This window comes from Prinia subflava, chromosome 35 (assembly GCF_021018805.1).
Source record: "Prinia subflava isolate CZ2003 ecotype Zambia chromosome 35, Cam_Psub_1.2, whole genome shotgun sequence".
Classification (NCBI taxonomy): Eukaryota; Metazoa; Chordata; class Aves; order Passeriformes; family Cisticolidae; genus Prinia; species Prinia subflava.
In genome coordinates this window covers 389958-405981 of record NC_086281.1, presented here as the reverse complement: position 1 = coordinate 405981, position 16024 = coordinate 389958, and the positions used below count along the sequence as shown (strand labels likewise).

At 60.7% G+C, this 16024-nt stretch overlaps 1 protein-coding gene across 3 annotated transcripts in view; it reads right to left on the bottom strand.

Moving 5' to 3' along the window:
- Window positions 1-16024, bottom strand: part of GATAD2B (GATA zinc finger domain containing 2B) — a 28994-nt gene that overhangs the window by 8595 nt on the left and 4375 nt on the right. For 2 of the 3 annotated variants that reach the window (XM_063421219.1, XM_063421217.1), the window contains exons 2-4: window positions 3003-3332; window positions 571-700; window positions 301-432 (exon numbers count right to left, since the gene is read on the bottom strand). In XM_063421219.1, coding sequence (XP_063277289.1) covers window positions 301-432; window positions 571-700; window positions 3003-3331 — 591 coding nt within the window. In that variant the 5' untranslated portion in view covers window position 3332. Of the gene's footprint in view, window positions 1-300; window positions 433-570; window positions 701-3002; window positions 3333-10122; window positions 10258-16024 lie in introns of those variants that run through there. The other variant, XM_063421218.1, reaches the window with a different exon arrangement.

Genomic DNA, 16024 nt, shown 5'->3' with positions numbered 1-16024 from the left:
TTCCGGGAATCCAGGGGTTTGTTTCCCGGGAATCCAGGGGTTTGTTTCCCAGGAATCTGGGGGTTTGTTTCCCGGGAATCCGGGGGTTTGTTTTCCGGGAATCCAGGGGTTTGTTTCCCAGGAATCCAAGGGTTTGTTTTCCGGGAATCCAGGGGTTTGTTTCCCGGGAACCCGGGGGTTTGTTTCCCAGGAATCTGGGGGTTTGTTTTCCAGGGGGAATTGGTGAGGGAATGCCCCGGGTGCAGCAGGGAGGCTCCGTGCCCACCCCTTCCCCTCGTCCCACCCGTGCCCATCCCGCACCTTCTGCACCACGTTCTCCTTCTGGAGCTGGCTCTGCCGCAGCTTCTTGAGGAGCACCAGCCGCGCCTCCTCCAGCCGCAGCTCGTCCCGGAGCTGCTTGATCAGCTGCTGCCGCTCCTCCAGGCTCTTCCCCTGCAAAACGCCGCGCAGGGCGTGAGGGGGAGCCGGATCCCAGCGGGAATTTGGAGTGCAAGGACCGGGGGCTGCAGCGCCCCAAATCCTTCAGCCCCTCCCCTGTGCCTGTCCTGGGATGGAATTCGCGCTCCTCACCTTGAACATCTCCAGGTTGGCCGCCTTGAGCCGCTCCTCCATGCGGGAGCTGGAGCGGGGGCTGGAGGCCTCGTTGTCCGACAGGACGATGATGTCCGGGGACGGGGTCAGCCGGCCCCGGTCCTGCTCACTGCGGGGGAGAGCCCAGTGAGGTGGGAACTGGGACTGGGGAATCCCAGTGAGCTGGGAACTGGGACTGGGGAATCCCAGTGAGCCGGGAACTGGGAATCCCAGTGAGCCCCAGTGAGCCAGGAACTGGGATTGGGGAATCCCAGTGAGCCAGGAACTGGGATTGGGGAATCCCAGTGAGCCGGGAACTGGGACTGGGGAATCCCAGTGAGCCCCAGTGAGCCGGGAACTGGGATTGGGGAATCCCAGTGAGCCGGGAACTGGGAATCCCAGTGAGCCCCAGTGAGCCGGGAACTGGGACTGGGGAATCCCAGTGAGCCGGGAACTGGGACTGGGGAATCCCAGTGAGCCGGGAACTGGGATTTCGGGAATCCCAGTGAGCTGGGAACTGGGATTTGAGAGTCCCAGTGAGCCGGGAACTGGGACTGGGGAATCCCAGTGAGCCCCAGTGAGCCGGGAACTGGGATTTCAGGAATCCCAGTGAGCTGGGAACTGGGATTTGAGAGTCCCAGTGAGCTGGGAACTGGGACTGGGGAATCCCAGTGAGCCGGGAACTGGGACTGGGGAATCCCAGTGAGCCGGGAACTGGGATTTCAGGAATCCCAGTGAGACGGGAACTGGGATCTGGGAGCCCCAGTGAGCCAGGAATGTGGGATTGGGGAGCCCCAGTGAGCCAGGAACTGGGATTGGGAATCCAAGTGAGCCAGCAGTGTGGGATTTGGGAATCCCAGTGAGCCAGGAACTGGGATTTGGGGAATCCCAGTGAGCCAGCAGTGTGGGACTGGGGAGCCCCAGTGAGCAGGGAACTGGGATTTCAGGAATCCCAGTGAGCCAGCAGTGTGGGATTTCGGGAGCAGGACCCCCCTCATCCCAGCAGCGTTGCCCCCATGGACACCAGCAGGGAGGGAGGGGCTCCCTCAGCCCCAGGCCCTCTCCAGGGCTGTAAATCCCAGCGGGGATCGGGTGGGAATCGGGAGCGTGTCCTGGTGCTGGGCTGGGAGGGAAAGGCAGGGATGCTCCATTGGAACTGCTCGTCCTCGCTGCAGGGGAGAAGGGGCTGAGCCCCCCCATTAACAGCACCACTCCCAGTCTATCCCAGCCCAAATCTACTGGAAAAGCTCATTCCATAAAGTAAAACCAGCATGAATGTCCAGCCGATCCAGGACCGGGATTGGGAAACGAAAGGGAGCAGCAGGGAAAAGAAATAAACCAAAATTCAGTGGTGGGATCCAGGCAGGCTCATCCCGGGAAAGGAGACTCCGAGAAAAGCCCTTTGCTACTCTGGATTTCCTTCCTGCAGCTGGAGAGCCTTGGAAAGCTTGGAATAATCCGGCATGGAGCAGTGGGAATGGCTCAGAGGTAATTCTGGCTCCCCAAAAGGTCCTTGGAGAGAGCCTGGAATCTCTCATCCCAAATCGGAGCTCTGAACACCCAGGAGGGAGCCCAGAGCCAAATCCCAGCTCGGGTTTGGCTGCTCCGGGGCCAGGGGGATGCTCAGGGCTGGGATTTTCCCTCATCTCCCAAATATTCCAGATGTTTTTGTGGATATTCCGAAGCACCAGGGCACAAATTCCAGATCATCCCAAGGAGAAGGAGGCTGCAAACCAGGCTGCTCCCAGGAGCTCCAGGAGCAGGGTTTTCCTGGATGAGGCTGTCCCACAGCTCCAGGGATAATCCGGATACATCCAGGCAGGATTACTGACAGTCCATCATGGGAATGAGAGCCAGAGTCCAATTCCAACAGGGAAAACCGTCCATGAGCAATCCCTGATTGTTGGGTTTCCTTTGTCCAGGGAAGAGCAGAATTCCAGCAGAATCACTGGAGAAGGAGCCACGGCGAGGGAGGCAGGCAGAGGTGAGGAGACGTGGAGCACATTCCCAGGGAAAATCCAGGAAAACGAGGCATTCCCAGTCCCACTTCTCTTTCCAGGGCTGGTTTGAGATCCCAGTGTCCGTGTCCAGTGCTGGTGCCCCAGGGGGTGACCCCACATTCCACAATATCCAAGGAATTCACTGGGGATGCAGCCCACGACCCCCTCCAGGGACACCTCCCACCCTCCCGGGCTGCTCCAGCCTGGCCTTGGACACCTCCAGGGATGAGAAACCCACAAATCCCTGGATAACCTGTGCCACCCTCACAATTCCTTCCTGATCCCTTCCCAGTCTCCCACCTGCCCTCTGTCTGTGCCCCCTCATCCCACCATTCCCACATCCCTCCTGAGCTCCAGGATCACCACCAGGGCCTCTCCAGAACCCCAAAAATCCCATTTACCTCCCCAGACCCCGGAATTCCCGGCACCCACCTCCTCCTGGCGCTCATATCCACGGGCTCGTCGTTGATGTTCTCCTTGCCCGGCCGGGCCGCGCTCCGCCCGTCCCCGTGGGGCCGCAGGCTCCCGTTGAGCTTCTCCTCGTAGCCCTTGATGCCGTCCGGCTTCACCGGGAGCTCGTGGGGCACCTCCAGCCCCGCCAGGTCCTTGCGCTTGAGCAGCGCCAGCATCTTCAGCCTCTCCATGGCCTCGTGCCCCTCCATCTTGAGCCGCTTGGCCAGGACGTCCTCGCGCTCCTCCGCCGGCTCCAGGCTCCGCTTGAGCAGGTTCAGGCGCAGCGCGTCCTCCGTCATGCGGTCCATCCTGAGGGACAGGGACAGGGACAGGGACAGGGACAGGGACAGGGTCAGCGCCGAGGATCCCGGAGAATCCCCCCAGGATCCCCTCCCAGCTCGGCTCGGCCTCCTCAGAGAGCTCTGATCTGCTCATGGAGCTCCTGGAGAGCTCTGATCTCCTCATGGAGCTCCTGCAGAGCTCTGATCTGCTCATGGAGCTCCTGCAGAGCTCTGATCTCCTCATGGAGCTCCAACGCCTCAGAGAGCTCCAAGCTCATGGAGCTCCTGGAGAGCTCAGATCTCCTCACAGCTCCAACGCCTCGGAGAGCTCCAAGCTCACCGAGCCCCTGCAGAGCTCTGATCTGCTCATGGAGCTCCTGGAGAGCTCAGATCTCAGAGCTCCAAGCTCACCGAGCTCCTGGAGAGCTCTGATCTCACAGAGCTCCAGCCTCACTGAGCTCCTCGGAGAGCTCTGATCTGCTCATGGAGCTCCTGCGGAGCTCTGATCTCCTCAGAGCTCCAACGCCTTGGAGAGCTCCAGCCTCACCAAGCTCTTGGAGAGCTCTGATCTCCTCATGGAGCTCCAACGCCTCGGAGAGCTCCAAGCTGACCAAGCTCCTGGAGAGCTCTGATCTCACAGAGCTCCAAGCTCACTGAGCTTTTGGAGAGCTCTGATCTCCTCATGGAGCTCCTGCAGAGCTCTGATCTGCTCATGGAGCTCAAACGCCTCGGAGAGCTCCGACCTCACCGAGCTCCTGCAGAGCTCAGATCTCACAGAGCTCCCATCTCCCCATCCAGGGCAGGAGTTTCCCCCTCTGCAAGGCCCTGAAACCCCTGGGAGCAGCATCCCAATCCCTTCCTCAGGATCAAACCCCGTGGATGCAGCTGGGATGAGCCCCCGGGAGCCCCGGCCCGGCAGGAAATCCCCAGCGCGTGGTTTTCCAGCAGGAACGCTCGGCAGCTCCGGGATGGAGGCACGGGCAGGTCCCTCCCCGCCCTGCCGCCCCTCGGGCTCCCCCGCCTCTGCTCCAGGTGCAGGAATGGCCTCTGGAAAACAGGAGGGAGCCGCAGAGCCCGTCCCAGCCCCATCCCAGGCCTGGAGCCCGGCCCAGCCCCATCCCAGCCCCATCCCAGGCCTGGAGCCCGGCCCAGCCCCATCCCAGCCCCATCCCAATCCCGCTCCCAGGCTGATAAGGAACCAGCTCCGACAACAAAGAGCCACGGCAGCTCCACCTGCAAACCCGCTGGGCAAGGCCTTTCCCCGGCTGGGGACAGGGACAGACGCCCGGGATTAGGTGGGAATTCCGCGTGCCCGGCTCGGGAACACCGGGAACTCCCGGCTCAAAGTGCCCGAGCTCGGAGCAGCCGGACCCCGGGCACCTGGAGCTGCTCCACACCTGGTCCGAGTCATTCCCGGGATAAACCTGAGCCAAATCCTGCCAGGAGAAACCCCTGGAGTGACACATCCCTGCAGCCGGCACACGGGCTCGGCTCCCACCCCAGCAGCAGGGGAGGGCAGCAGGAAAAGCGACGGAAATCTCAAATACAAATCCCTGAAAAAGCCCCAGACGGAGCCTCCACGGGAGCACCCGGGGCTGTCCCGACCTGCTCGTCCCGTCCCTCCACACGAATCCCAAATTTAGCCCGGCAAGCCGGGACAGGCCCCGGGAGCTGCTGCCGCCCCCGCCCCGCAGGAGCGACCCCGGGGATGCTCCAGACGCGCTGGGAGCTGCTCCCGGGAAGGAGGAGCAGGGAGAGGCCCACGGGACCAACATCCCACAGGAAAATCCCTGCTGGGAATGACGAGCTCCCCACCTGAACCGGGCACGGGGCTGGGATCCAGCAGGGAGATCCAGGATCTCCTGCACCAACCTCCTGCTCCAGGGGGTGGAAGGATCCCGCAGGATCCCTCACCCACCTCCTGCTCCATCACCAAGGTGGTCTCCCAGCGCCCTCCCCCCCTCTGGCATTCCAAACAAATCCAAATTACCAGGAGTGGGGCCCACCACTATTTAATCCACTCCAGAGGTTTTCCAGGCTCAGCCAGATCCAATAAAAATTAAATTAGGCTTCGGATTCGGTATTGAATGGGGCCCTTCGGCTGCAGGGGGGAGGGGAGGATCCACTGGGAATTTGCAGAACACTGGGAAAGGCAGGGGGGAGCTCCTGATTCCAGAAATCCCTGGAGTTATTCCCGGGTATCCAGCGGGGCTGGAGGTCGGGCAGGCTCCGGTCCTGGCACATCCCAAACCGGCTCATCCGGCCCCGCCGCCCTCCGGCACCGCTCCCGGGCCCGGCACATCCCGGGGAACGGCCTCTCCCTTCAGCTTCGCCTAAAAACTCCTCCTCGCTGGGACCAAACCCCCAAACCGTGGCAAAACTCACGGGAAACAGGAGCTGAATCCATGGGGTGCCCCCAACTGGGACTGTCCCACTTCCCTGAGTGCCTGGAAACGGGAGCCTGGAGCGGGGCAGGGTGGGATGAGCAGGGCCTGGCTGAGCTCGGGACGCTCTCCAGGACCCCGGGGTGACCCCGGCTCTCCGTGGGGACACTGCTCCGTCCCTGCTCTGTCCCTGCTCCGTCTCTGCTCCGTCCCTGCTCCGTCCCTGCTCCGTCCCTGCTCCGTCCCTGCTCCGTCCCTGTTCCGTCCCTGCTCCGTCCCTGTTCCGTCCCTGCTCCGTCCCTGCCCTGTCCCTGCTCCGTCCCTGCTCCGTCCCTGCTCCGTCCCTGCTCCGTCCCTGCTCCGTCCCTGTTCCGTCCCTGCTCCGTCCCTGCTCCGTCCCTGCTCCGTCCCTGTTCCGTCCCAGCTCCGTTCCTGCTCCGTCCCTGCTCCGTCCCTGCTCCGTCCCTGCTCCGTCCCTGCTCCGTCCCTGCTCCGTCCCTGCTCCGTCCCTGCTCCGTCCCTGCTCCGTCTCTGCTCCGTCCCCGTTCCGTCCCTGCTCCGTCCCTGCTCCGTCCCTGCTCCGTCCCTGCTCCGTCCCTGCTCCGTCCCTGTTCTGTCCCTGCTCCGTCCCTGCTCCGTCCCTGCTCCGTCCGTGCTCTGTCCCTGTTCTGTCCCTGCTCTGTCCCTGCTCTGTCCCTGCTCTGTCCCTGCTCTGTCCCTGTTCCGTCCCTGCTCCGTCCCTGCTCCGTCCCTGCTCCGTCCCTGCTCCGTCCCTGTTCTGTCCCTGCTCCGTCCCTGCTCCGTCCCTGCTCCGTCCCTGCTCCGTCCCTGCTCCGTCCCTGCTCCGTCCCTGCTCCGTCCTTGCTCCGTCCCTGCTCCGTCCCTGCTCCGTCCCTGCTCCGTCCCTGCTCCGTCCCTGCTCTGTCCCTGCTCTGTCCCTGCTCCGTCCCTGCTCCGTCCCTGCTCCGTCCCTGCTCCGTCCCAGCTCCGTCCCTGTTCTGTCCCTGCTCCGTCCCTGCTCTGTCCCTGCTCTGTCCCTGCTCCGTCCCTGCTCCGTCCCTGCTCCGTCCCTGCTCCGTCCCTGTTCCGTCCCTGCTCTGTCCCTGCTCTGTCCCTGCTCTGTCCCTGCTCTGTCCCTGCTCCGTCCCTGCTCCGTCCCTGCTCTGTCCCTGCTCTGTCCCTGCTCTGTCCCTGCTCTGTCCCTGCTCTGTCCCTGCTCCTCCTCGCGTTCCGTGGGCTCCGGGCGCTCCTCCTGCTCCTGGCAGGACGGGTTTGGCGCTGGCACACAAACGAAGCAGCACCCCCTTTTCCAGGGAGGTTGGATGCAAAAAATCCAACAAAAAAACCCAAAAACCCTCGGCGGGAGGATTTGAAAGGCTGGAACGAGCGAGCTGGGCCGAAAGAAGGAATATTCCAGGGAGAAGTGGGAATATCCAGGGAGAGAGGCAGCCAGGAGGGAAAAAATCCTGGGATTTACCCGATGGAATCCAGAACCAAGGCTTGGCAGCACCAGGAGTTAATTCCAGCCAGAGCTCATCCAGGGAGGTCCCGCGAGGTTCCAGCCCCTTCCCGGCTTCCTTGGAGGCTTTTCCAACCCCGTGTTGGTCTTCCAGCCCCAGCTCCTGGCCTCGGACCCTCCAGAGCTCTTGGAGGGGTTGTAATTCCTGATCCACCACCAGGAACAATCCCTGATCCAGCAGGAGCGATCCCTGATCCACCACGCGGGATCCCTGATCCACCAGGAACGATCCCTGATCCACCAGGAGTGATCCCTGATCCAGCAGGAATGATCCCTGATCCGCCAGAAGGGATCCCTGATCCGCCAGAAGGGATCCCTGATCCAGCAGGAGCGATCCCTGATCCCCCAGGAGGGATCCTCGTGCTCCCAGTGCCCGAGGTCTCCCCAGCTCCCTCAGTTTCCCAACCCCGCTCCGGCAGCGCTGGAATTCCCAGCGGAGCTCCTGCAGCCCCGGAGGAGTCGAGGTGGATCCCTGGAATCCACGGGAGCGAGGATGGGACACAGGGATGAACCAGGATGAACCAGCCCGGCACCTGCCCCGCTCCGTGGGATTCCCAGGTACTCCCAGGATATTCTCCTCTGGTATTCCCAGGATATATTCCACAGGTATTCCCAGGATATTTTCCTCTGGTATTCCCAGGATATTTTCCTCTGGTATTCCCAGGATATTCTCCTCTGGTATTCCCAGGATATTCTCCTCTGGTATTCCCAGGATATTTTCCTTTGGTATTCCCAGGATATTCTCCTCTGGTATTCCCAGGATATTCTCCTCTGGTATTCCCAGGATATTTTCCTTTGGTATTCCCAGGATATTTTCCTCTGGTACTCCCAGGGAGAAGCAGCTGCAGCGGCCTCGGGGGGCCCAGAGCAGCCCCCAGTCCCCACCTGGGGCTGGAACGCCAGAACTGATCCCAGGAGAGTCCCAGCATCCAAACCCAACGCGATCCACAAAGCTCCATCCCCGGAGCTCCGAGAGGCTCCTGCACCTCCCCAAAACCCAGGACATCACCTGGATGTGAGACCGACGGAAGAAAACCCATTTAAAGCCCCGTTTTCCCAGGATCACGGAGCAGGAACCAGCAGGACCCAACTCCTGCAGCTCACCTGGGCGTGCTGGCGCTGCCCAAACCCCCCCGGATCCCCGGATCCCGCCCCAGGCCCCGCCGATCCCGCGGGGAAGGCTCAGGGCGGGCTCCTCCCGCGGAGCCCTCCGCCCAAAACCCCTCTCCAGGGGCCGCAACCCCACCCGGGCCCGGCACATCCCGGCGCCGGCGTCGCCGAGCGCGTTCCGGCACGGAACACAAAATGGCTGGCTCCCAGGGCCAGCGTTCCCAGGAACGGCACGAAGGGATAATAACCTAAAAAGGTAATTAGGATTGAACGGCTCGGCGGCCGCCGGCGGGATCCGGGAACGCCACTGGAAAGGGAAAGGGAAAAACTCCCCGGATGAGCAAACCCTGCTGCTCCCAACCCCGCTGATCCAGGGATCCCGAGGAGCGCCCGGCTCCGTGCAGGGATGCTGAGGCAGGTAAGGGAGGCTGAGGGCGGCTCGCCGGGATTCTCTCCGGAGCAGGACGAGCACCGGGATTTAAAGCAGCACCAAAAAGCCCTAAAAACGGCCCCGGAGCCATCCCAGAGCCCCCAGGGACACGGCTGCTCCCAGGGGGAACGGGAATGAGACGAAAGATTTGGGAAGACAAACGGAAGGGTCGGGATGGGAGCGGGCACTGGGATGTGGGAGAGGGAATTCCCATGGAGCAAACTGCTCCGGGAGCTCTGCTGCTGCTGCTGCTGCCGGATCCCAGCGTGGGACCTGTCCCTGCTCCAGTGTCACACCCTGGATCCCCCCATTCCTGATCCCTGGATCCCCCCGTTCCCGACCCCTGGATCCCCCCGTTCCCGACCCCTGGATCCCCCATTCCTGACCCCTGGATCCCCCCATTCCCAACCCCCGGATTCCCCCGTTCCTGACCCCTGGATCCCCCCATTCCCGACCCCTGGATCCCCCATTCCTGACCCCTGGATCGCCAGCCCGGGATGTCCCCAGGCTCTGCAGCTCCAGGCCAGGTACAAAACACACGATGGGGAGCAGGAAAAGCAGGAAAGGAGGAGAATCCTCCCTCCCAGAAGTGCTTCCCTTCCCTAAGTTTGTGCTCTTGTCCAACTCCGTTTCTCGGGAGCGCCGGTGCCGTGTCCGGCACCTCACACCTCATCCCACCCCGGCATTTTTGGGATGTGGGAGGAGAGCAGGAATTCCAGAATCTGCCTTATGCCCTGAAATGGGGAGGGGGAAAAACCCCAAAACTCCACAAAGTCTGAAAGAGAGATAAAAAATTCCAGAGGATCCGGCCGGGACAGCCCGATCTGGGGAAAGGCAGCTGGAAAACGCTCCGGGAAAATAAAACGCAATAAAAAGCGGCGGGATGGAAGGCGGGGGGCAGGGAGAGGCCGGCGCCGGCCCCCTCCCCATCCGCCGGCCCCCTCCCCATCCGGGATGACGCAGACTTCCCAGGCTCCCTTATATAACCCTTCCCCATTTCCTCGACTGCGGGCGCTGCCTTTGTGCGGCTGCTCCGGCCCCGGCCGGGCCGCCGATCACCGGTTAATCAATCACCCGATCGATAATTAAATCAATCGCCACCCACAGCGGGGGTGACACCGATCCAAGGCGCGGCTGCTCCCGGTTTTTGCCGCCCCGGGGAGGGCGGGCTGGGAGCACGGGGAAAGGGGGCAGGGAAGGGAGAAGGGAACCAGCGAATCCAACACCAGCGCTCGTTTTCTCCTTCCAACGCTCCCTCCAGCCACTCCCGTTCCAAACAGCGAAATAACAACAATATAAAAGAATAAAGCAGAGAATGAACTGCGAGGAGCCCTTTTGTCCGGTCCGAATTCCCGCAGAGCTCGGCGATACTCACAGGTCCAGCAGCCGCGCTGCCCGGCGGGGCCCGGGGCGGGGAGCGCCGGCGGGGCCGGGGGGCGGCCGGGGCCGGGCTCCATCGCCCGCGGAGCCGCCGGAGCCGGAGCCGCGCTCCGAGCGGGCCCTTCCCTGCCAATCATGCGCGTTCTGTTTTATTAAACAAAAGAAAAGGGGGGATGCTGACTTTTTCCCATGATGCCTCGCGGGGCAGGGAAAAAGAGAAGGGGAAAAAAAAAAAAAGGAATTAAAAAAAAAAAAAATTGGAATGAAAAAAAAAAAAAAATTAAGGGGGAAATAAAAAGAAAGAAAAAATCCGGTCGCGACCGGTTTGGGAGTTCCCGACACGGAGCTGGATCGGGATTTTGGGGGGGGTTAATTTTTCCTGGGATTTCGGCGCTGGCGCGGCCGCCCCCTCCCCGCTCCCCCTCCCCCCGCTGCTGGCCCCCCGCCAAACTTTGTCTTCATTCATGGAAGCTCCTTCCTCCCCTGGAATTTTAACTGTTTCCACCCCAAAAACCAGGGCCGGGGCCGCGGCGCTGCCGCCGGGATCCGCCCCTCCCGTTCCCAAAAAAACCCCGCGGCCCCAGGGTGGGATCAGCCTCGGGAGAGCTCAGGGCAGGGCAGGGCTGGAGAGGATGCCCGGGATCCAGGGAATGAGGAACGAGCCCAAAGATCCCGGGAATGAGCCCAGGGAATGAGCCCAGGGATCCGGGAATGAGCCCAGGGAATGAGCCCAGGGATCAGGGAATGAGCCCAGGGAATGAGCCCAGGGATCAGGGAATGAGCCCAGGGAATGAGCCCAGGGATCCGGGAATGAGCCCAGGGATCCGGGAATGAGCCCAGGGATCCGGGAATGAGCCCAGGGATCCCGGGAATGAGCCCAGAGATCCCGGGAATGAGCCCAGGGATCCCGGGAATGAGCCCAGAGATCCCGGGAATGAGCCCAGAGATCCCGGGAATGAGCCCAGGGATCCCGGGAATGAGCCCAGGGATCCCGGGAATGAGCCCAGGGATCCGGGAATGAGCCCAGAGACAGAGAATTCCAGGGATGGAGAATCCCAGGAGATGGAGAACCTGGGAGATGGAGAATCCCGGGGATGGAGAATCCAAGGAGATGGAGAATCCAAGGAGATGGAGAGTCCAGGAGATGGAGAATCCCAGGGATGGAGAATCCCGGGGATGGAGAATCCCGGGGATGGAGAATCCTGGGGATAGAAAGTCCCGGGGATGGAGAGTCCCAGGGATGGAGAATCCCAGGAGATGGAGAATCCCAGGAGATGGAGAATCCCAGGAGATGGAGAATCCTGGGGATGGAGAATCCTGGGGATGGAGAATCCCGGGGATGGAGAATCCCAGGAGATGGAGAATCCTGGGGATGGAGAATCCTGGGGATGGAGAATCCCGGGGATAGAAAGTCCCAGGGATGGAGAATCCAAGGAGATGGAGAATCCCAGGAGATGGAGAACCTGGGAGATGGAGAATCCCAGGAGATGGAGAATCCCAGGAGATGGAGAATCCAAGGAGATGGAGAGTCCAGGAGACGGAGAATTCCAGGGATGGCGAATCCCAGGGAGATGGAAAACACAGTTCCAAACTAAAACATTAAATCCATAGATTGAGCCCGGATACCTGGAATTCCTTGTTCCCTGTGAGGCTGGCGAGGCCCTGGCACGGGTTATCCCGGGAATCCGAGGTTTCCCCATCCCTGGGAGTGCTCGAGGCCGGGCTGGCCAGGCCTGGAGCAGGTGGAAGGTGCTGGATTCCCCCAGAACACCCCGATGATCCCGTAATCCACGGCTCTGTTCCACCCCTGAGCTGTGGGAGTCCGGGAATTCCGCAGCATTCCAGCACTGGAAACCCCAGTTTGCCTTCGTTGGATAAAATGGAACAATTTGGTTTCCAAAGGGGGAAAGGATTAATTAGCTTTAATTGCACGCTCGTTTCCATGGATTTATCAGCTAATGAGGGGGTGGGATGGGCGCTGGGATGATTTATTCCAGGCTGTGTCCATGGAAAACGCAGAGGGCACAGGAGAGCAGCAAATTCCTTTATTCCTCCATTCCCTGGATTTTCAGGACCGTTCCAGGCTGTTCCCATCCTCCCTCTCTTCCCTGATTTCTGCTGGGTGGGACTGGGGAAGGGCTGAAATCCTTCCCAGCACTCTTGGGGGGGCTGATCCCGTTGATCCCTCCTGCCCCGGGGCCATCCCGTTGTTCCGACCTTTCCAATGGATCTTCCCGGCCAGGACGGGCAAAGGAAGCGCTGGAAAATCATTGAATTAAATTTGGGGTTATTCCCCCATGGATCCATTCCCTGGGAGCTTCTGTTTCCAGGATCAAAGGGTCTCTGAGGAAGGGTCTGAGCAGAGCTCCTTCCACCCCAAATCCAAAGGATTCCTGGATCTCCTTCCATCCCAAATCCAAAGGATTCCTGGATCTCCTTCCATCCCAAATCCAAAGGATTCCTGATCTCCTTCCACCCCAAATCCAAAGGATTCCTGGATCTCCTTCCACCCCAAATCCAAAGGATTCCTGGATCTCCTTCCATCCCAAATCCAAAGGATTCCTGGATCTCCTTCCACCCCAAATCCAAAGGATTCCTGGATCTCCTTCCACCCCAAATCCAAAGGATTCCTGGATCTCCTTCCATCCCAAATCCAAAGGATTCCTGGATCTCCTTCCACCCCAAATCCAAAGGATTCCTGGATCTCCTTCCATCCCAAATCCAAAGGATTCCTGGATCTCCTTCCATCCCAAATCCAAAGGATTCCCGGATCTCCTTCCACCCCAAATCCAAAGGATTCCTGGATCTCCTTCCATCCCAAATCCAAAGGATTCCTGGATCTCCTTCCATCCCAAATCCAAAGGATTCCTGGATCTCCTTCCATCCCAAATCCAAAGGATTCCTGGATCTCCTTCCCTGCTGGCAGAGGATCCCTGGATCCAGATTCCTGATCCAGAGGATTCCTGCTGACCCGGCAGCCCCCGGCACCGGCGCCGTCCCCGTCCGGCTCCAGCCAACGCCGCGGACAGGGGGGAGATCCTGGGAAAACCGGAGGAGGATGGAGCAGGAAAGGGACGATTCTTCCCCAGTTTTGCCATCCAGCGGGAATCCAAAGCCGGCTGATCTCCAGGGAAGGGAAAGGGATGATTTTCCCCAGTTTTGCCATCCAGCGGGAATCCAAAGCCGGCTGATCTCGATGAATCTTCCCCAGTTTTGCCATCCAGCAGGAATCCAAAGCCGGCTGATCTCCAGGGAAGGGAAAGGGATGATTTTCCCCAGTTTTGCCATCCAGCGGGAATCCAAAGCCGGCTGATCTCCAGGGAAGGCACCGAGGAGGTTCCAAACTCAGCGTGGCTGAAGGGCTGGCAGGATCCGGCCATGGGAACGCAGCGTGATCCCATTCCCATGGATTCATCCCGATCCCAGGCTGGATTAACCCCGCAGAATTCGGGATCTGCTCCCCTCAGCGATGTCACCGTGGGCTGGGTGACATCCCCATCCCAAGGGACAGCGGCGCCATTCCCAGCCACAGCCAGCAGCTCCCAGCACTTCCAGGTAAACCCAGCGAGCTGAATTCCCGATTTCCAGATCCAACCTTCCCTGGAAATCCCGGGCGTCCTCCCTCTCTTCCAGCCCAGGGCAGCGCCGTTCCCGACACCCCGGTGACTCCAGGGATCCCGAGGCGCTGCTGGCCCACAGGAATTCTTGGCAGGAGCAAACAGCCACGGGAATGCCCCATCACAGCAGGAGTGTTGGGATTGGTCAAGATTTAATTGGAATCCGGGATTTAATGAAGAGTAAAATCCACCAGGTTCGGAGTTACTCAGGAGGAGCCACGGGATCTTTTGGAATTCCCTGGAATTCTGCGTGCTCTGATCTCCTTCTTTTCTCTCAGAACTCCCCAGTGTGGAGGCAGCACAGGGCAGATGTTGGGATGGTTTGAGGAGCTGGGAAATTCCTTACGGATACAGGAGGAGCTCCCCCACCTTGAGGTGAGTCGGGATTGGGAGCAAACTGGGAGCAGCTGGGATTCCCAGCCCTTCCTTCAGCCAAGGACTCAGCCTGGACGAATCCCTGGAGCATCAGCCTGAAATTCCCTGGGGGCTGTGGATCCTGCCCCAGCAGGTTTTCCAGGCAGGCCCTCCCTAAAAACCGGGATCTGGAGCGATCACACCTGGGGTTTGGGGGATTTTAGGTGGATTTTGGGTAAATTCTCGCTCGTGACCGACTGGGAAACCAAAATTGGATCCCGGGATGGATGCCAAGGAGCAGCCTCCCCTTCCCACAGGGACACACGGCTTTGTGTCAGTGTCATCCCAAAAAACACCAGGATTCATCCATCATCCCCTGAGACTCCAGGGAAATGAAGCCCGATTTTATCAGGAACAACACAGGGCGTGGAAAACGCACACAAATCCAACTCCTCCCAAGGATGGGGAACCCCCCAAGGCGCAGATTCCATCAGGATTCCAAAATGGGACAATTTCAGGGTTCAGCCCCAAAACCCACGCTCAAACCTCATCGAGTGGGATCTGTGGAGCAGGGATGGAACCACACGGGGTCCATGGAAATCAAACCCGGCCTCCTGGGTGCTCCCTGGGGCTAATTTTAGGCTTGGAAGCGCCGCTCCCGACACCCTCCGGATTCCGAGGGGTGGTGCTGCTCCTCGGAGGGATTTCAGGCACATTCCAGACACCGCCACCATCCCAAATGTCTGGATAAGATTCCATGTCCGAGGGGCAGAGCCGCAACCCCGGGATGTGAAGGGAAGCGTCACCCCCTGCCCCCAGCCCATCCCACTCATCCCGGGAAAATCCCGGGAATAAGGAAAGAGCCGAGCCCGGCTCCTCCTGACCCGCTTCCCTCGGAGAGGGACGAGCTCCCCCAGCTCTGTGTGAGCACCGAGCTGCCCCAAAACCCAAAACCCAAAACCCAAAACCCAAACCCAGCGGGCGACAGAAGCACCCCCAGACACAACAGGGCAGCTCCTCCCACGGCTCCTTGTCGGGAAGGGGCCGGGATGTCCCGGGACATTCCCTGTGGGAAGGGGCCGGGATGTCCCCGGACATTCCCTGTGGAAGGGGCCGGGATGTCCCTGGACATTCCCTGTGTCCTGTGGGATGTCCCTGGACATTCCCTGTGTCCTGTGGAAGGGGCTGGGATGTCCCTGGACATTCCCTGTGTCCTGTGGGATGTCCCTGCACATTCCCTGTGTGCTGTGGGATGTCCCTGGACATTCCCTGTGTGCTGTGGGATGTCCCTGGACATTCCCTGTGTGCTGTGGGATGTCCCTGCACATTCCCTGTGTCCTGTGGGATGTCCCTGGACATTCCCTGTGGAAGGGGCCGGGATGTCCCTGGACATTCCCTGTGTCCTGTGGAAGGGGCTGGGATGTCCCTGGACATTCCCTGTGCCCTGTGGGATGTCCCTGGACATTCCCTGTGTGCTGTGGGATGTCCCTGCACATTCCCTGTGTGCTGTGGGATGTCCCTGGACATTCCCTGTGTCCTGTGGGATGTCCCTGGACATTCCCTGTGTGCTGTGGGATGTCCCTGCACATTCCCTGTGGGAAGGGGCATCCGGAGGTGTTAAAGCCACCAGGGAAAGGGCCCGGCCATGGAGCCGGGCTGGGAGAGCTGGGATGGCCCAGCCTGGGAAAGGGAAGGCCCAGGGAGACCCTGGAGCATCTTCTGGTGGCCAAAGGGGCTCCGAGGGCTGGGAGGGACCTGGGACAAGGACACGGAGTGGCAGAAATGGCTTCAAGCTGGGAAAGGGGAGATCCAGGTGGAACATTGGGAGGAAATTCCTGCAGGGAAATGCGGGCGCATCCCAACACTTCCCACCCCAGCCACGGCACCGAGAGATGCTGCAGAACAGGGAATATCCCGAAATCCCCG